The 18,247-nt window shown below is 48.2% G+C and overlaps 1 protein-coding gene across 6 annotated transcripts in view; it reads left to right on the top strand.

The window, feature by feature from the left end:
• The window catches only part of CARS2 (cysteinyl-tRNA synthetase 2, mitochondrial), a 172,153-nt gene extending 154,188 nt beyond the window's left edge, over positions 1-17,965 (top strand). For 5 of the 6 annotated variants that reach the window (XR_011026171.1, XR_011026170.1, XR_011026169.1 and 2 more), the window contains 3 exons: positions 836-1,081; positions 10,356-10,505; positions 17,822-17,910. Coding sequence is in view for 1 of the 6 variants with exons in the window: in XM_068268045.1 (XP_068124146.1) it covers positions 836-1,081; positions 17,822-17,869 (294 nt within the window). In the remaining 5 variants the exon portion in view is untranslated. Of the gene's footprint in view, positions 1-835; positions 1,082-10,355; positions 10,506-17,821 lie in introns of all 6 variants that reach the window. The other variant, XM_068268045.1, reaches the window with a different exon arrangement.
• Positions 17,966-18,247: the final 282 nt, after the last annotated feature.

The following is an 18,247-nucleotide window of genomic DNA, read 5'->3' as shown; positions in this document are numbered from 1 at the left end:
AAAAAACTATTTCATGCAGCCAACTGAAAGTTGGCTGCATGAAAGCCCACTAGAGGGCGCTCCGGAGGCGATCTTCCGATCGCCTCCGGCGCCCAGAATAAACAAGGAAGGCCGCAATGAGCGGCCTTCCTTGTTTTGCTTATATCGTCGCCATAGCGACGAGCGGAGTGACGTCATCGACGTCAGCTGACGTCAGCCGCCTCCGATCCAGCCCTTAGCGCTGGCCGGAACTTTTTGTTCCGGCTACGCTGGGCTCAGGCGGCTGGGGGGACCCTCTTTCGCCGCTGCTCGCGGCGAATCGCCGCAGAGCGGCGGCGATCAGGCAGCACACGCAGCTGGCAAAGTGCCGGCTGCGTGTGCTGCTTTTTATTTGATGAAAATCGGCCCAGCAGGGCCTGAGCGGCGACCTCCGGCGGTGTTGGACGAGCTCAGCTCGTCCAGACCGCTCAGGTGGTTAAAAGATAGAATAAAATAACTACAAAAATGTGCGGTGTACTCACTTTTGTGAGATACTGTAGTCTAAATGAAAGAGAAGGCTATATAAAATGGGTTGTGAATTAGGTGGTAGCCTTATTTTAACCTCCTTAGCGGTAACACCAAGTCAGGCTCGGGACAGAAATCCGCAGCTCAGAATGGTAATCCCGAGCAGGATCCATGGAAGGTGTGCAATGTGCAGGGGTCTTAAAGCGTGTAAAAAAAATTCCAGAAATAACAATACAGCCAGGGAGGTGAAAAAAGGAATTTTGATTTTTAATTTTTCTGTGGGGAGTAGGGCGCATTCATTGTATAGTATGCTTTTTTTTGTATCGGATATTCATCTTTCTGATTTGTCTAGCCTGCAGCAGAAGACAGAAGTTCTGGCCTTCTCTTTGGCTTGGTGGAAGAGATTGTAGACTTCAGAAGCAAGGTGCGTGGCTTTGCTTTGTCAAATGAGGAGGAGGAACAAGAGTCTGGACTTTCTAATGAAGAGCAGAAACAGAGAAAGGAGAGGAGGAAAAAGCTGTTAAAAGAGAGAGAGACACTCATGTCCGCCTGTGATGTTGTGCGCCAGAATCTTGCTGGATTTGGAATCAAAATTAAGGTAATTTTTCCCTTTTAAGGCTAATTGACCCAGGCCATGTGTGTGTAATATATTTAGGAAGCACATTCCGCCTGAGGGAACAAATATTTTTAGGAAGCATATTCCACCAGGGGGAACTCAAGTTTGGGGAGCCTGCGATAATTCCGGAGTAACTGACTCGTTGCAATCACCGCTCGCTAAAAAAAAAAGATGCTGAATAAAAACTGATTTAGCTTTAACCTTAATTCCCTCCTGTGATGCTAAAGGCCCTGTTGCATGGGCAACTTCATTGCTAACCTAACAATTTATTAGCACTAGCAACTAGTTGCTATCACTGGCAACTCACTAATCTAACCTTTCACACACCCCTAGAAGTAAATGTGTGTGTGTGTGTATGTGTGCGCACCCCATATATGAGCGCATCCAAACTGGGCATGCCTACTAGTACAAAGCGACGTGCATGAGCTACTTCACTCTACTGGGCATACATGGACTTACTTGCATATGCCAAGTTTGGGCACACTCGTACATGTTTGGAGTGTGGAAACGAGAAACCTTCATCAAGCTCTTGTCAAATGTTTAGAGGGATCCAGTGCTGGTACGGTGGAGTGTTAGAGGATCTGCATCCTTAGGCTTCGCACTACCATACCTCCCAACATTTTATAATTAGAAATCGGGACACAGGCCACACCCCCAACACACCTGCTAACCACACACCCTAGTCACGCCTACCATAAAGTTTTTTGAAGAATTTTTTTTTTAATATTGATTCCCTTATATTTTTTAATAGATATATCCCTCATATACCCTGCCCGTGGGTGGGGCTAACTGTAATGTAGTTATACCAGCTAATGTAGTTACATAAAAAAAAAATGAAGTAAATGCACATAATGACAGCGTTTCCCCAGTAAATGCATGTAATGAGACAGCGTTTCCCCACTAAATGCACATAAGAGACAGCCTTTCACCAGTAAATGCACGTAATGACAGCGTTTCCCCAGTAAATGCACATAAGAGACAGCTTTTCACCAGTAAATGCACATAAGAGACAGCTTTTCACCAGTAAATGCACATAATGACAAACAGCCAGTGTCCCCAGTATATGTAGCCAGGGATATATGTGCCCCGTATATGTAGCCAGAGGTATATGTGCCCAGTATATGTAGTCAGGGGGTATATGTGCCCAGTATATGTAGTCAGGGGGTATATGTGCCCAGTATATGTAGTCAGGGGGTATATGTGCCCAGTATATGTAGTCAGGGGGTATATGTGCCCAGTATATGTAGTCGGGGTATATGTGCCCAGTATATGTAGTCGGGGTATATGTGCCCAGTATATGTAGTCAGGGGGTATATGTGCCCAGTATATGTAGTCAGGGGGTATATGTGCCCAGTATATGTAGTCAGGGGGTATATGTGCCCAGTATATGTAGTCAGGGGGTATATGTCCCCAGTATATGTAGTCAGGGGGAATATGTCCCCAGTATATGTAGTCAGGGGGAATATGTCCCCAGTATATGTAGTCAGGGGGAATATGTCCCCAGTATATGTAGTCAGGGGGTATATGTCCCCAGTATATGTAGTCAGGGGGTATATGTCCCCAGTATATGTAGTCAGGGGGTATATGTCCCCAGTATATGTAGTCAGGGGGTATATGTCCCAGTATATGTAGCCAGGGGTATATGTCCCAGTATATGTAGCCAGGGGTATATGTCCCCAGTATATGTAGCCAGGGGTATATGTGCCCTGTATATGTAGACAGGTGTATATGTCACCAGTATATGTAGGCAGGGAAAAGTAAAAAGTTCCTTGCGCTCCCAAACCAGATTTCACAGATTGAACAGCACTTGTGCTGCTCAATGTGGGGTTCAGTAGTGTAGATCTATATAAGGATAGAGCGCTCCATAGTGCGTTTATCAAAGGGCAAATTTTATTAAAGAAGTTAAAATTATACTCACAAACATCAAAGTTAGATTCGCTTGTCAGCGGTAAAGCCAGCCGCTTAAACGCCGGGTGGAGGATGACAACGCGCTGTGGCCAGCAGCGCGATCTCCGATAGCCTGGGCTGTCGTCTCACTTCCGGGTGGGCGTGGCTTGCTGTTAGTGTGCGTCTGACGTTATTACGCGTTTCGGCGCGCTGCGCCTTCATCAGATCTATCGGAGATCACGCTGTGCCCAGTATATGTAGCCAGGGGTATATGTGCCCAGTATATGTAGCCAGTGGTATATGTCCCCAGTATGTGTAGGCAGGGGTATATGTCCCAGTATATGTAGGCAGGGGTATATGTCCCCAGAATAGGTAGCCAGGTGTCTCCCCAGCAGGAGGAGAGCAGCGCAGTGGAGGGAGAGCGGTTGGCACAGCAGCGGAGAAGGGGGGCCATCTCCTCCCCCCCCCCCCCCCTTCCCTCACCTTAGGGTGCTCTCCCTCCCTTGCTCTCTCCTCCGAAACTAAGTGCTGTGGCTGGCAGCGAGCGGAACTTACCTGCGTGACTTGGTCTCTGGTCTGAGTGGTCTCGTCGCAGGCGCGGCCGCGCAGGATGATTTGCCGCTACTCTGGTCTGATCCAGACCAGAGCAGCGGCTGCGGCACCAGAACTTCTGGCGCTTGGAGCGAGACGGAAGGTAAGTCCCGCCCGCTGCCAAACGCCACCGCACTTAGTTTCGGAGGAGAGAGCGAGGGAGGGAGAGCACCCTAAGGTGAGGGAAGGAGGGAGGAGATTGCCCCCCTTCTCCACCGCTGCCCACAGCTCTTCCTCCACTGCGCTGCTCTCCTCCTGTTACGGGCGGCTGTCAACACTGACAGCCGCCTGGGACTTGGGGGACTCATACCGGGATAGCGGGAGAGCCCCCCAAAATCTGGAGAATCCCGACGAAAACGGGACGGTTGGGGGCTATGCACTACTGAGGTAAGGATCTACTTTGCAGCCTTCATTTTTTTGCTTGGAAAAATGGGATTGTTTACCAGTGTACATTATGTAGCTGATTTTAACTGACTGATCATAAAAAGGTTTCCCACAAATAAGTTCTTGGGTACAAGACCTAAATAATAACCATTGCTTAAAGCTGTTTACAGACCTAGGATAAAGGTTGTCTGAAGAGAAGCTTCATGGTAATTTTGGGCAGGGCCAAAGTAATAAACTGGGCAATTTTATCACCAGGGCCCTGAACTCAATAGGGACCCAAAGTCAGGGATTGTGGAAGGGTAAATGGGCTCAATTCACTAAAACCTATTTGGTAAAAATTTAAGAGCATGTCCACTCGAATATTCAAACAATTACAGGCTGAAATTGGTTCAACGTATCAATCAGACATGCTAGGAAATCTCGGCCCACGTGCTCAATTGGGTCCATGGTTGTAACAGCATGCGAAAATCGCTGTACTTCCTAATTGGCGCCCCAGTTGAACGTCACACAGGCGCACCATGTGCTATAACGCCAGCATCCACGTGGGAAGTCAATGAGGATGTACAGTGCAGGCACTCGGGGGATGGCCTGACAGGTAAAGTATAAATGCACGTGCAGTGGGATACATCTAACGCGGTCAGGGTGGCGAGACGACGCCACAAGGCCGATTCCCAAAAGATTTCATGCTGAAATTGATCAGGACTCGGCCTGTGGGTTATGGCTAGAGATGGCCCGAACGGTTCCCGGCGAACTTCCGTGGTTCGCGTTCGCGGAGAACCGCAAACTTTTTTCCGGAAGTTCGATTCGCCAGCATAGTGCATCATTAGGGTCAACTTTGACCCTCTACATCAGGCTACACTCCCTCCTGGAGCCACTTTCCCCCCTCCCCCCCCCCCCCCCTTATAAAAGGCAGGCAGTGTCAGGCAGTGGACTCACTCGTGTGCCTGCAGTAATTAGAGAAGGGAGAGCTGCTGCAGACTCTCATAGGGAAAGCTTAGTTAGGCTCTTGTAGGCTTTGTTAGCTTGCTCCTTGCTGATTCTTATTGCTAAAATGGAACCCCTGAACAGCTCTTTTGAGAGCTAATCTTGTTCTTGTGATCTATCTTCTTCTTTTTTTTTTTTTCTGTGCGGCCCTCTTGCATTATATACAGCCCTGTCAGTCCGTCGCAGCTGGCCTTTGGTGTAATTCCTACTGTGCCACTGCTAGGCCCAGCACATTCAGTGACAGTGTGTGTGACAGGCAGCTGCAGATTTGCAATCCCATCCCAATCACTGCACCTGTTCAGTGCACCTACCTACCTACCTAAGCGAGTGCATGCATTGTTAATACCACCAGTAATTGCACCTGTTCACGGCTGTGTGTGTGACAGGTGCACATTTGTAATACCCATCACTGCATATACCTACTTGTTGTGTTCAGTGCACCCACCTACCTACGTGAGTGCACGCAGTGTGATATACCACTCTGTGCATACCTGTTAACTGCACCTGTGTGACTGCACATTGTATTAGTCAAGTCAGTGCATACCTTTCACTTCATACCCCCCGATATGGACAAAACAGGTAGAGGCAGGCCACCCGACAGGTCTGTTCGAGGTCGTGCTGACGTGATTTCGTGCAGCCCTGGCCCAAAGTACAGTGCTCAGAAGATTAGACGTCCCATCAATTTCCAAGATTGTCAGGACGTGGTTGACTATTTAACACAGAACACCTCATCTTCCGCATCCACCAGCGCTACTCCAAGTACCACATCCGCTACATTTGACACTTCGCAGGGGTTATTTGGTGGGGAAATCACTGATTCACAGCCATTATTGTTACAACAAGATGAAGGCGCTAAGCAAGTTACAACACCTCATATGTCTGAGTTAGGCGACACTATGGATGTAACGTGTGAGGAGGAGGATGATGAAGTACCTGCTGTTGGTACAGTTTTGGGGGTGTCTGAGGCAAGCGAAGCTGGGCAGGATGATTATGATGATGATGATGACGATGATACGGATGCCATATGGGTTCCCAATAGAGGAGATGAACAGGGGGACAGTTCAGAGAGGAGTAGGAGGAGACTAGTTCCTGAAAGAAGCAGGGAGAGCTCGTCAGAAACAGCTGGTGGCAGTGTCCGGCGCCATGTATCGCCACCTATGGACAGCCAGCCAATGTGCCCTTCAACATCAGCTGCTGATGCCACCATAGTGCCATCACCCCAGGGGGGCTCAGCGGTTTGGAAATTTTTTTAATGTGTCTGCCTCAGATCAGAGCAATGCCATCTGTTCTCTCTGCCTCCAAAAATTGAGCTGTGGAAAGGTCAATACCCACGTAGGTTCAACTACCTTACGAAGGCACATGCAGAAAAGGCACAGACTGCAATGGGAAGAGCACCTGAGCAAAAGCAGCACACAAAAGACAAGCCACCCTCCTTCTCCTCTTCCTCCTTCAGGTGCAGCATCTTCAGCCACTTTCTCCCTTGCACCTTTACAGCCACCCTCCTCCACTCCGCCTCTGACCTTGAGCAGTTCCTGCTCCTCTGCCCACAGCGGCAGTCAGGTGTCTGTGAGGGAAATCTTTGAGCGGAAGAAGCCAATGTCTGCCAGTGACCCCCTTGCCTGGCGTCTGACAGCTGGCTTGGCGGAACTGTTAGCTCGCCAGCTGTTACCATACCAGCTGGTGGACTCTGAGGCTTTTGTGGCCATTGGGACACCGAAGTGGAAGATACCAGGCCGCAATTATTTCTCTAAAAAGGCGATACCCAAACTGTACCATGAAGTTGAGGCAAGTGGTGTCATCTCTGGCACACAGCGTTGGGTCAAGGGTCCACCTGACCACGGATGCCTGGTCTGCCAAGCACAGTCAGGGCAGGTACATTACTTACACAGCCCATTGGGTCAACCTGGTGACCACTGACAAGCAAAGAGTACGTGGCTGTGCAGCGGACCAACTTGTGACACCTCCACGGTTTGCAGGCAGGCCTCCTGCCACCTCCTCTCCTCCTGCTACATCCTCTTCGCTGTCGTCATCCTCCTCCTTGGCTGAGTGGCAGTTCAACTCTACTCGTGCTGTGATCTCCTCTCCAGCTACACAGCCCCAGCTCCCCAGGGCCTATGCTGCATGCCAGGTACGACGGTGTCTTGCCTCAAAGCGGAGAGTCACACTGGAGCAGCTCTCCTGGCTGCTCTTAACAAACAGGTGGATCAGTGGCTAACCCCGCACCAGCTGGAGATCGGCAACGTGGTGTGTGACAACGGCAGCAATCTCATTTCCGCTTTGAATTTGGGAAAGCTGACACTTGTACCCTGCATGGCACATGTGCTGTATCTAGTCATTCAAAGATTTGTGTCAAAGTACCCAGGCTTAGAGGACGTCCTGAAGCAGGCCAGGAAGGTGTGTGGGCATTTCAGGCGGTCTTACACGGCCATGGCATACTTTGCCGATATTCAGCGGAGAAACAAGTTGCCGGTGAGAAACCTGATTTGCGATAGCCCGACTCACTTAAATTCGACCCTCCTTATCTTCTCTCGCCTGCTAGAATAAGAGAAAGCCGTCACTCAGTACCTCTACAACTACAGTAGAAGGACACTCTGGGGAGATGGGGATATTCTGGCCCAACAACTGGACACTCTGCTGCCATTTGAGGAGGTGACTAACCTGGTGAGTCACAGTAAAGACACCATCTGCGACTTGATCCCGTACGTTTACTTCCTGGAGCGTGCCGTGTGTAGAGTGGTGGATCAAGCTGTCGAGGAGCGTGAACAGTTACAGGGGGAAGCATTGTGGGATCAATTCTCATCAGAACCAGATGTTTCCTCAACACCTGCAGCAGCACAGAGGGGGGAGGAGGAGGATGAGTCGTGTGGGGAAGAGGAGTCCGACTTGGATGATGAGGAAGGTGTTTCTTGAGAGGAGGAGGCAGCGGCAGAAGAACAATCGCAGCAGGCGTCGCAGGGGGCTTGTGCTGCTCAACGTTCCCGTGGTATTGTTCGTGGCTGGGGGGAGGAGGAGGACTTACCTGACCTCACTGAGGAAGAGCAAGAGGAGATGGTTAGTACGTCTGGATCCAACTTTGTGCAGATGGCGTCTTTCATGCTGTCCAGCCTGTTGAGAGACCCCCGTATAAAAAAAACTCAAGGGGAATGAGCTGTACTGGGTGGCCACGCTACTAGACCCTCGGTATAGGCACAAAGTGGCGAAGAGGTTTCCAAATCACCAGAAGGCAGAACGGATGCAGCACTTGCAGAACAAGCTGGCAACTATGCTTTACAATGCGTTTAAGGCTGATGCCACAGCACAACGCAATAAAGGTACCACTGCCAGTAATCCTTCTCCCATGTCCACGCAGGCAGCGATCTCATGGTGATGTCGGACATGCAAACATTCTTTAGTCCAACGCCTCGCCTTAGCCCTTCCGGATCCACCCTCCACCAATGCCTGGACCGGCAGATAGCCGACTACCTGGCTTTATGTGTGGATGTAGACACTGTGAGCAGCGATGAACCCTTAGACTACTGGGTGCGCAGGCTTGACCTGTGGCCAGAGCTATCCCAATTTGCCATCCAACTTCTGTCTTGCCTTGCCTCAAGCGTCCTGTCAGAAAGGACCTTCAGCACAGCTGGAGGCATTGTCACTGAGAAGAGAAGTCGCCTAAGTCACAAAAGTGTTCAGTACCTCACCTTTATCAAAATTAATGAGACATGGATCCCGGAGGGCTACTGCCCGGCTGAAGACTAAGTCAGTTCCCACACACAGCATCTCTGCCTGCACGCCGTGTGACTGCCTGCCCCAAGACTAAGTCGCTCCCCACACAGCACCTCTGCCCGCAGGCCGCTTGACTGCCTTCTCCGCCACCACCAACGGGGTCCAGGACTCCAGGTGGATTCATGAATTTTTAAGGCACACCCAAGATAATAAAGTCGTTGCTTCATTGTGGACAGACCAAATTTGATCAGCTGGACAGTCACTGTTCTATCATTGAGCTACCACAGCCTGGCGACCATATGGGCTTGAAAACCGCCATGGCCTGCATTCTCGCCATGGTGCGCACCAGTCCAGCATGGCCGTCACTAGATAAACAGCTGTTTGCGGTGCGTTACACAGTGAGTTTGGTGTGTCAGTGTGAAGCAGTAGTCTAATTACACTCCCTGATTGATGTATAAACATGCAAGATGTTTTAAAGCACTTTAGGCCTCCAATTTAGCATTCAATGTGATTTCTGCCCTTAAAACACTGATTTGCGTCAAATCCATATTTTTCCCCGGGACTTTTGGCGTCTATCCCACTTATCCATGCAAAAACTCAGATGTTAGACCCCTTGAAACATCTTTTCCATCACTTTTGTTGCCAGCATAAGTGTTTCTAGTTTTCAAAGTTCGCCTCCCCATTGAAGTCTATTGCGGTTCGCAAAAGTTCACACGAACCAAACTTTTGCGGAAGTTCGCGTTTGCGGTACACAAACTGAAAATCGGAGGTTCGGGCCATCTCTAGTTATGTGGAACAGAGAAGAGTGGGATTCCAGCACTCAAGAGAGATTACAACAGGGGGCTGGGCTGGGCTATGCTGTACTGTGGACTGTGAGGATGTAGGTCCCTTTAAATTGCGTGCTCCGGCACAATGGAGGGGTGAGATGTTAGACTTGTAGCAGCAGAGAGAGAAAGCTAAGCCAGCACTGCAATTGGGGTTGTTTATTAATAGAGATAAAAGACACTTGCAGTCAAGTTGCAGCCAGATGCTATGGCAGGTTAAGTGGGCGCCAGGTCTGTGTCCCCCTGCGGACGTCCGTTTCACACTAACAGCGCTTGTTCACCGCAATGGGGAGAGTTGGGGGCGGGCCGCATCAACGTGGGTTACATACCTAGGCTACGTCGGCACTTCCGCCTATGTCTGCTGGCCACCCCCCCGTTACTATGTCAACCCATGACGCCCACTCGCCCTGCAAAAGGGACGGGGAGCGTCCATGTAACCTGGCAACGGCGGGTACGCCCACCAGCACGCATCGCCACACACTCCGGCGCTCAGCCTCCCAGCAGAAGGATGCATGTGGAAAGTTGTTGTTTAAAGACAACAAATGTGCATAAGACGAAAACACTTACTATATTAGAGGTTTAAGCAGACCCAATGCAGGGGAGCACGAGCGGTGGAGGCAGAGGCAGATGCGTCCGTGGGTGCAGCCCAAAGTGCCAAATCTGTTAGACATAAAAGTAAATACCGGAAAGGTATGGAACTATAAAAGCTAATGGAAGGAGGAGAGAGGGAGGCGAGAGCTAGTAGAGAGGATATGAAAATCCTCGAGGAGCACAGGGAAGAGTGAAAGCAGCCGAGACATAGGAAGAGAGAAGAATGTGCAAGATAGCAAGATCGTGTGTGTGTGTGTTTGTGACCAGGGATAAAACATTTCATCACACAGGCACGCAAAATGAGTGGGATAATATGGGAGAGTGGAAGAGAGATCAGAATCTACGCCAAGGGGAAGTTCCACTGATGCAGCGAGGACGAGATATGAGAACATATTAATCATGCTAAGATGTTATTCCAGGTTCATTTCTCCAGGAACAAGGTTAGTTCACTTTTCTAGGAAGCAGGCTAGTTCATTTTTGTTGTTCAGGCCAAGGGGGCCAAGTGCATTAGTTTGCATTATCCACCGGGCTTCATGTTGTAATAGGATTCGTTCCCTATCTCCTCCTCGATGCGAGAAAGATATATTCTCCAGAGCAAAGAATTGCAGACAGTTAGGATTTCTTCCATGGCATTGGGCCATGTGTACTATTAGTCTGGTGAATTTCTCCTTGGATTTGAGTGAGCAAAAATGTTCTTTAATTCTTGTCTGCATTTCCCGGGTGGTTTGTCCAATATAATATCTATTACATGGACATAGTAAGCAGTACACTACAAATTTAGATCTGCATGACAATACATCTTTAATTTTTACAGGAGTTCCTCCCAACATCGGCGATCCATGTTTGAAGATCTGGTCACAGATGCCACATGTCCCACAGCGGTAGTTACCTGGCCGTTTAAGGGTACTCAGCCAATTGGCCGAGTTTGGTTTTTTATGTTCACTACTAGTCAACATATCGCCCAAGGTAGGGGCCCTCCTGAACGTTACCAGGGGAGGCATTGTAGTCACCTCTGTCAAGTGTGGATCTCCCTGTAGGACATGCCAGTTTTTACGGATAATTCCTTTAATAGTGGTTGCCATCGGTGAATAATCGAAGGCAAACACTTGTCTAGTGTTGGTGTTGGGGCCATCTCTTAGTGTGACGTGTTGGCATCATCTCCTGATTAGTTCGCTTCTAGGTCTGGAGAGGGCCTTTTCTTTTGCCTCTTCTAGCAATGCCAAGTCATAACCTCTATACTGTAATCGTGCTATAAGTTCTTCAGCCTGTTCCAGGTACTTGGAGTCCTCACTGTTATTTCTACGGAGACGCAGGAATTGCCCGTAGGGGATAGACTTCGTCACCCAGGGGGGATGAAAACTCTCTCTATGAAAGATTGAATTTGTGGCTGTAATCTTTCGGTAGCCCCTCGTTACTAATCGATCGTTCTGGATGACAATTTCAAGATCCAGGAAGTTAATATGGCATGAATCTATTTCTGCTGTAAACTTCATGTTAATCTGATTGTCATTCAAATAATCAGTGAAGAGGGAGAATTCTTGCTCAGTACCTGACCAGAACACCAGGACGTCATCCACGTACCTCGACCACCTCCGCAGGCACCCACGGAACAGGTTAGCGCCGCCATGCACGCAGATCTCCTCCCAGCGTGCCAGGAAGAGATTCGCATATGTACAGGCCACCGCTGTTCCCATGGCAGTGCCTGACACCTGCTGGTACCACTTCTCTCTAAATAAGAAAGAATTGTGGGTAAGCACGAATTGTAAACAATCGCAGATGTAGTCGCAGTGCTCGTCCGTACGTGTGCCGCGTCTGAGATATGACTTGACCGCCGCAATGCCATCCTCATGTGGTATCCGGCTGTACAGACTGACCACATCTATCCCTCTCGGCCAGGGGCGAAGAAGCCTAATGGACCAATGGTTGTCCTAGTATTGTCCTGCAGGTTCTCCCTGCATGCAAAGAAATGTCTGATGTTGAGCTGTCTAACTCCCTTATAGAGATCGATTTCGAATTGTACAGGGTCAAATTTTCTGGTGATAGAGTAGTTCAATCCTTTTCGTAGCAAACTCTTGCAGTCTTCTGTGATGTCTATTCCTGCAATGTTCACTATTTCTAGTTCCAGGGTATTTTCTATTCTTGAGTCCTTTGTCTCTTGCCTCTGCGTCTCGCCCTCCAAGAGCGGCCGTCCCTCCAGGAGACTTGTTTCTGTGGTCTTCCTGTGGTGCTTCCGCCCTCCCCTGCGCAATCTGCGTCTAAAGGGACCGATGCACATGATTGTGCGTTCTCTCCGAAAGTCTGTGCAATTCCAGGTGTAGATGGTTTAGTTGGTTTTGGTAGGGGCTTAGTAGGTCTTTTTTTGTTTTTGTCGTCTCCACTCGTATCGGAGCCCGAGTCGCTGGTCCAATAGCCTCTTGGTTTCCTATTCCTGCGTGGTTGTCCTGTGTTGCGTGTGGTAGTATTCCAAGAGAAGATCTTTCCAGTTGCAAAGTCACTTTTATCTCTTAGCAGCTTACGTAGTTTTCTTTCCTTAATTTCGTTTTGCACTGGCACTAGTTTATCGCTAATCGTTTTCAAACTCTTCTGTAGATCCTCAGGTGGTAAGATGGAACCAAGCTGCGTTTTGATGTTCACAATCTCCTCGGCCACCAATTTATGCTCCCTTTCTGTCCTGGCTAGGACGATAGCTTGAAGCCTTCTGGCGTGATTCACATGTTCTTCCTCCCACTCCTCCACAAACTTCTTATCTTCTCTATATTCCGAGGGTTCTCGATAGTGTCTGAAACCCCGGGCTGCGATCTTGTCGTCCTCGTATCTCTGCAGTGTGGCTGCCGTCCCAAAAAGTTTCACCTCCCTCTCTCTCTCCCTCCAAAGCTTTAGTTCTAGAACTCTGGCGCCCACTGATTTGTTATGGGAGGTAGTAGTGGAACTGAGGTTGGAAAAGAAGCCCTCAAGATCCGCTCTCCCCTCTGCTATGGCATCGGTGCCTTCAGCCCCAGAGGCCGCTGTGTCTGGACCGGCCTCTTCTGTTTGCATCACGGAGGTGCTCGGAATAAAGAACAATGTCAATGTGGAACAGAGAAGAGTGGGATTCCAGCACTCAAGAGAGATTACAACAGGGGGCTGGGCTATGCTGTACTGCGGACTGTGAGGATGTAGGTCCCTTTAAATTGCGTGCTCCGGCACAATGGAGGGGTGAGATGTTAGACTTGTAGCAGCAGAGAGAGAAAGCTAAGCCAGCACTGCAATTGGGGTTGTTTATTAATAGAAGTAAAAGACCCTTACAGTCAAGTTGCAGCCAGATGCTATGGCAGGTTAAGTGGGCGCCAGGTCTGTGTCCCCCTGCAGACGTCCGTTTCGCTTGTTCACCGCAATGGGGAGAGTTGGGGGTGGGCCGCATCAACATGGGTTACATACCCACGCTACGGCGGCACTTTCGCCTACGTCTGCTGGCCCCCCCCCCCCGTTACTATGTCAACCCATGACGCCCACTCGCCCTGCAAAAGGGACGGGGAGCGTCCATGTAACCTGGCAACGGCGGGTACGCCCACCAGCACGCATCGCCGCACACTCCGGCGCTCAGCCTCCCAGCAGAAGGATGCACGTGGAAAGTTGTTGTTTAAAGACAACAAACGTGCATAAGACGAAAACATTTACTATATTAGAAGTTTAAGCAGACCCAATGCAGGGGAGCACGAGCGGTGGAGGCAGAGGCACGTGTGGGGAACTGTACTTTGCGATTCACAGTAATGCACTATGTGCGATTGTTTTTTCTATGTTTAAATTGTAGAAAAGAAGAGGAGCGCTGTCACAGCACTATAGACTGATATTCAAGGACTTGTGATAGCGAACACTCAATTGAAGCATATGCTATTGCACCCGTTTGTACTTTGGCAGGCGCAGTTTGTGTTTATTATATTAGAAGTTTAAGCAGACCCAATGCAGGGGAGCACGAGCGGTGGAGGCAGAGGCAGATGCGTCCGTGGGTGCAACCCAAAGTGCCAAATCTGTTAGACATAAAAGTAAATACCGGAAAGGTATGTAACTATAAAAGCTAATGGAAGGTGGAGAGAGGGAGGCGAGAGCCAGTAGAGAGGATATGAAAATCCTCGAGGAGCACAGGGAAGAGTGAAAGCAGCCGAGACATAGGAAGAGAGCAGAACGTGCAAGATGGCAAGATCGTGCGTGTGTGTGTGTGACCAGGGATAAAACATTTCATCACACAGGCACGCAAAATGAGTGGGATAATATGGGAGAGGGGAAGAGAGATCAGAATCTACGCCAAGGGGAAGTTTCACTGGTCACACACACACGCACGATCTTGCTATCTTGCACGTTCTTCTTTCTTCCTATGTCTCGGCTGCTTTCACTCTTCCCTGTGCTCCTCGAAGATTTTCATATCCTCTCTACTGGCTCTCGCCTCCCTCTCTCCACCTTCCATTAGCTTTTATAGTTACATACCTTTCCGGTATTAACTTTTATGTCTAACAGATTTGGCACTTTGGGTTGCACCCATGGACGCATCTGCCTCTGCCTCCACCGCTCGTGCTCCCCTGCATTGGTTCTGCTTAAACCTCTAATATAGTAAGTGTTCTTGTCTTATGCACGTTTGTTGTCTTTAAACAACAACTTTCCACGTGCATCCTTCTGCTGGGAGGCTGAGCGCCGGAGTGTGCGGCGATGCGTGCTGGTGGGCGTACCCGCCGTTGCCAGGTTACATGGACGCTCCCCGTCCCTTTTGCAGGGCGAGTGGGCGTCATGGGTTGACATAGTAACGGGGGTGTGGCCAGCAGACGTAGGCGGAAGTGCCGCCGTAGCGTGGGTATGTAACCCATGTTGATGCGGCCCGCCCCCAACTCTCCCCATTGCGGTGAACAAGCGCTGTTAGCGCGAAACGGACGTCCACAGGGGGACACAGACCTGGCGCCCACTTAACCTGCCATAGCATCTGGCTGCAACTTGACTGTAAGTGTCTTTTACCTCTATTAATAAACAACCCCAATTGCAGTGCTGGCTTAGCTTTCTCTCTCTGCTGCTACATCTCTAGTTATGGCAAGCAACAGATCTACCATATTTGATTACAGAGTGATTTCTCTCTCGAATGGCTGACAAAATCAGCACCTTAAAGTGTACCAGAGACCGCTGTAAGTAAAGATTTTATACTCACCCGGAGCTTCCTCCAGCTTCATAAACACATCTGAGTCCCTCGCCGTCCTCCAGCGGGGGCTGCCTTTCAGCCGCAATCAGCCCCGGTAACTGCTTAAGTTGGGGTCTTCTGCGCATGCGCAGAAGGTTCGCGCATGCGCGGAAGATCCCGGCTGCTACAACTGAACCAGTAGCTGGGGCAGATTACAGCTGAACGGCAGACCACGGGAGGACGGTGATGGACTCGCACGTGCTTATGGGGCTGGAGGAAGCTTTGGGTGAGTATAAAATCTTTACTTATAGCCGTCTCTGCTTCTGTTTAAGGCCCTGTTCACAGTGCTCAGTTGCTTTGCAGAATAATTCTGCATGTCTACTCACTGCCCGTACAATACAATGAGCCTGTTCACAGTGCTGCTGTTTAACTGATCGCGTTATTCTAACTCGCTGCATGCAGGTTTTGTATTGAAGTGTATGTCTAGTCTCCATTGCAGTTCACACTCTTTATAACGTGTGCGTTATGCAACTGACCACTGTGAACCTAGCCTAACAGTTCAGCAAATTATCAAAATTCATGACAATTCATAAAGACTTTTACCTCATGCTGTATTTCATTAGATATTTTAAAGAATCATGCGGTACTTCATTTGGTATTTGATGGATTATTGAGGTGTGTGGAAAATGGAAGCCAGATGTGATACAGATAGCATTGTATCTGCTCAAAACTATAAACCTCTTATTAATTACTAAATATTAAGAATTACAACAAATAAGAGATTAGAAAAATAAGTTTTTACCGGTTTTCTCTTCCCTCCGTTTCCCATTCTCTCTCCTTCTTAATACCTTTCTCTAACCTCATAAATGGCTGTTTATCGGTGGAGATAAAATATCGAACATCTCACTTGTTTTACCGCATGTGCTTTATCCTTTGTGAATTGACATTGATGAGGTATTTACTTCACTAGTCGTTAATTTTAGTTTTCCATACAGTAACAACAATTGGGATTTGACAAAATGTTCAGTAAAATCAGCTGCTTTCTGCTTTTTTGCATGCAGTAATGCTTTGTGAATTGAGCCTCATATCTGTACTTGCTAGTACAGTGATAACATGTAAAAAGGCCCCCATTCCGTTTAATCCAGTCCTCATTTTACCCAAAAGCATGCCTAAATTTTGTCTATTAAAAAATCCAGTCCATGTTTGCTGCAAGTAGTCTTAACTGAACCTCATATTTTCATATCTAACAAACATACTAGCCTCTGTACCCTGCACCAATATAGGCATGTTTTTACTTGCATCCTATAGTAAAATGCTGTGTTTACTCTAGTAAGAGTGGTCTACAGCATGCCCTTCAGAATTGAGCTTCAAAGTGTACCCAAGGCAACATGTGACAAGAGATATGATTTTTGCACTGTACATACACTTTTAATAACCAGGCCGTTTTTCTTTTTTTTATTTTGCTGCCTAAAAGAGTTAATTTTCAGGCATGCAAGTGACCACTTCCATCTTGTCAGTACCTTGGCAGGAATATAAGCAAATTAAAGCCATAAAAGTTTTGTTGCCAGAATAAAACTTCTGAGGGCAGGGGATAGAAAAGGGTCAATAGTTTCATGTATTTTAACTCTGGGACACGTAATAGACTGCCATTGAGCAGAGACAATAAAACATTCAATCTACTTCATACATTTTTAACTTCTTGCCGACCTCTCCATGCCGATTGGTGTGAACGCGGCAGCAGCTCCAGGACCATTCCACGCTGACTGGCATGTATGTCCTGGAATGGGGATTGCATGGGAGCGCGCACACCGATGCGCGTACATCCCTGCTCTGATGACTGATTTCCGCTCCGCCTTCAGTCTCCCAGCAGCGATCGCCGCTCAGAGACTGTTAGACGGCGTCTAATAAATCTGTACAGCGCTGTGATCTGAGGCAGCGCTGTACTGGGGCCTTAAAGCTGCAGTCGCCTATTACTGTAAAAATTGCCTGGTCACTAGGGGGGGGGGGGGGGGGGGTTTAACACTGCGGTCCTTAAAGAGAGTCTGAAGCCATAATAAAAATGGCTTTTTTCCTTATATATAGCAGGGGCATGTGTGCCCCTGCTAAAACGCCGCTATCCCGCGGCTGAACGACGGTCCTTTCCCCTCCAAATCCCCCCCTGCAAAATCACGACCAACTTGGACCCTCGTTTAGCGGCGCTATATATAAGGAAAAAAGCCATTTTAATTATGGCTTCAGACTCTCTTTAAGTGGTTAAACAAAATGAAACCATCGGACATCTAGTCATTTTTAGGAGTAGGAGGATAAATACAATTGTTTTTCATGTGTTTATTTTCACATTGGGTTCACTTTAAGAGGAACGTGGGCAGACACACCAGTAGTTGATATTCCTAACCAGCAGGTGGCAATGTTGATAGCAATGCTTACTGTATATACTGTAGATAATTTGTTCATGGTTAGAAATAATGAACTCAGATTTTACTGCCTGTCAGCTGCCCATGTGAAAGGGACTTAAATGCTGGGCAGAACAGAAATAACGTTTTCTGCATTAATGCTTGTGCTATTTGGGAAATTAAAAAAAGCTCTGAGGACTTAACTTATTTTGTTTTTTCCTTTAAGGACCGAGGAAATAACTCTACGTGGGAGCTGCAGCAAAGAAAAGACTAATATTTGCACTCTTATAGATTCATTCTGTATTTAATTTCAGTTAAAATATATCATTTTTTTAAAAAAAAAACGGACCTACTGCGTATTCATTACAGATGGTCAATGAGATGCTAATATTTTTTTTTTTGGGGGGGGGGGGGGGCTTGAATGCAAATTTTAATGCAGCTTTGAGTCATTTGATAGGTTGAATCCCACCTGCATACAACTTGCAATACATTTTCAGGTAAGCCAGAAAAGTAGCTGTGCAGTGACGGTGGTTTTTTTTTTTTTTTTTATCCTTAGCCCCACATCCCTTCCTACTTTTAATAGTATAATAATAGAGCACGTTAGGGCAAATTAAGTATTTTGTTCTTATTCTAAGCTACCAGTGTTGCCAAT

Source organism: Hyperolius riggenbachi, chromosome 2 (genome assembly GCF_040937935.1).
Source record: "Hyperolius riggenbachi isolate aHypRig1 chromosome 2, aHypRig1.pri, whole genome shotgun sequence".
NCBI classification, from domain to species: domain Eukaryota; kingdom Metazoa; phylum Chordata; class Amphibia; order Anura; family Hyperoliidae; genus Hyperolius; species Hyperolius riggenbachi.
This window is presented reverse-complemented; position numbering and strand designations above follow the sequence as displayed.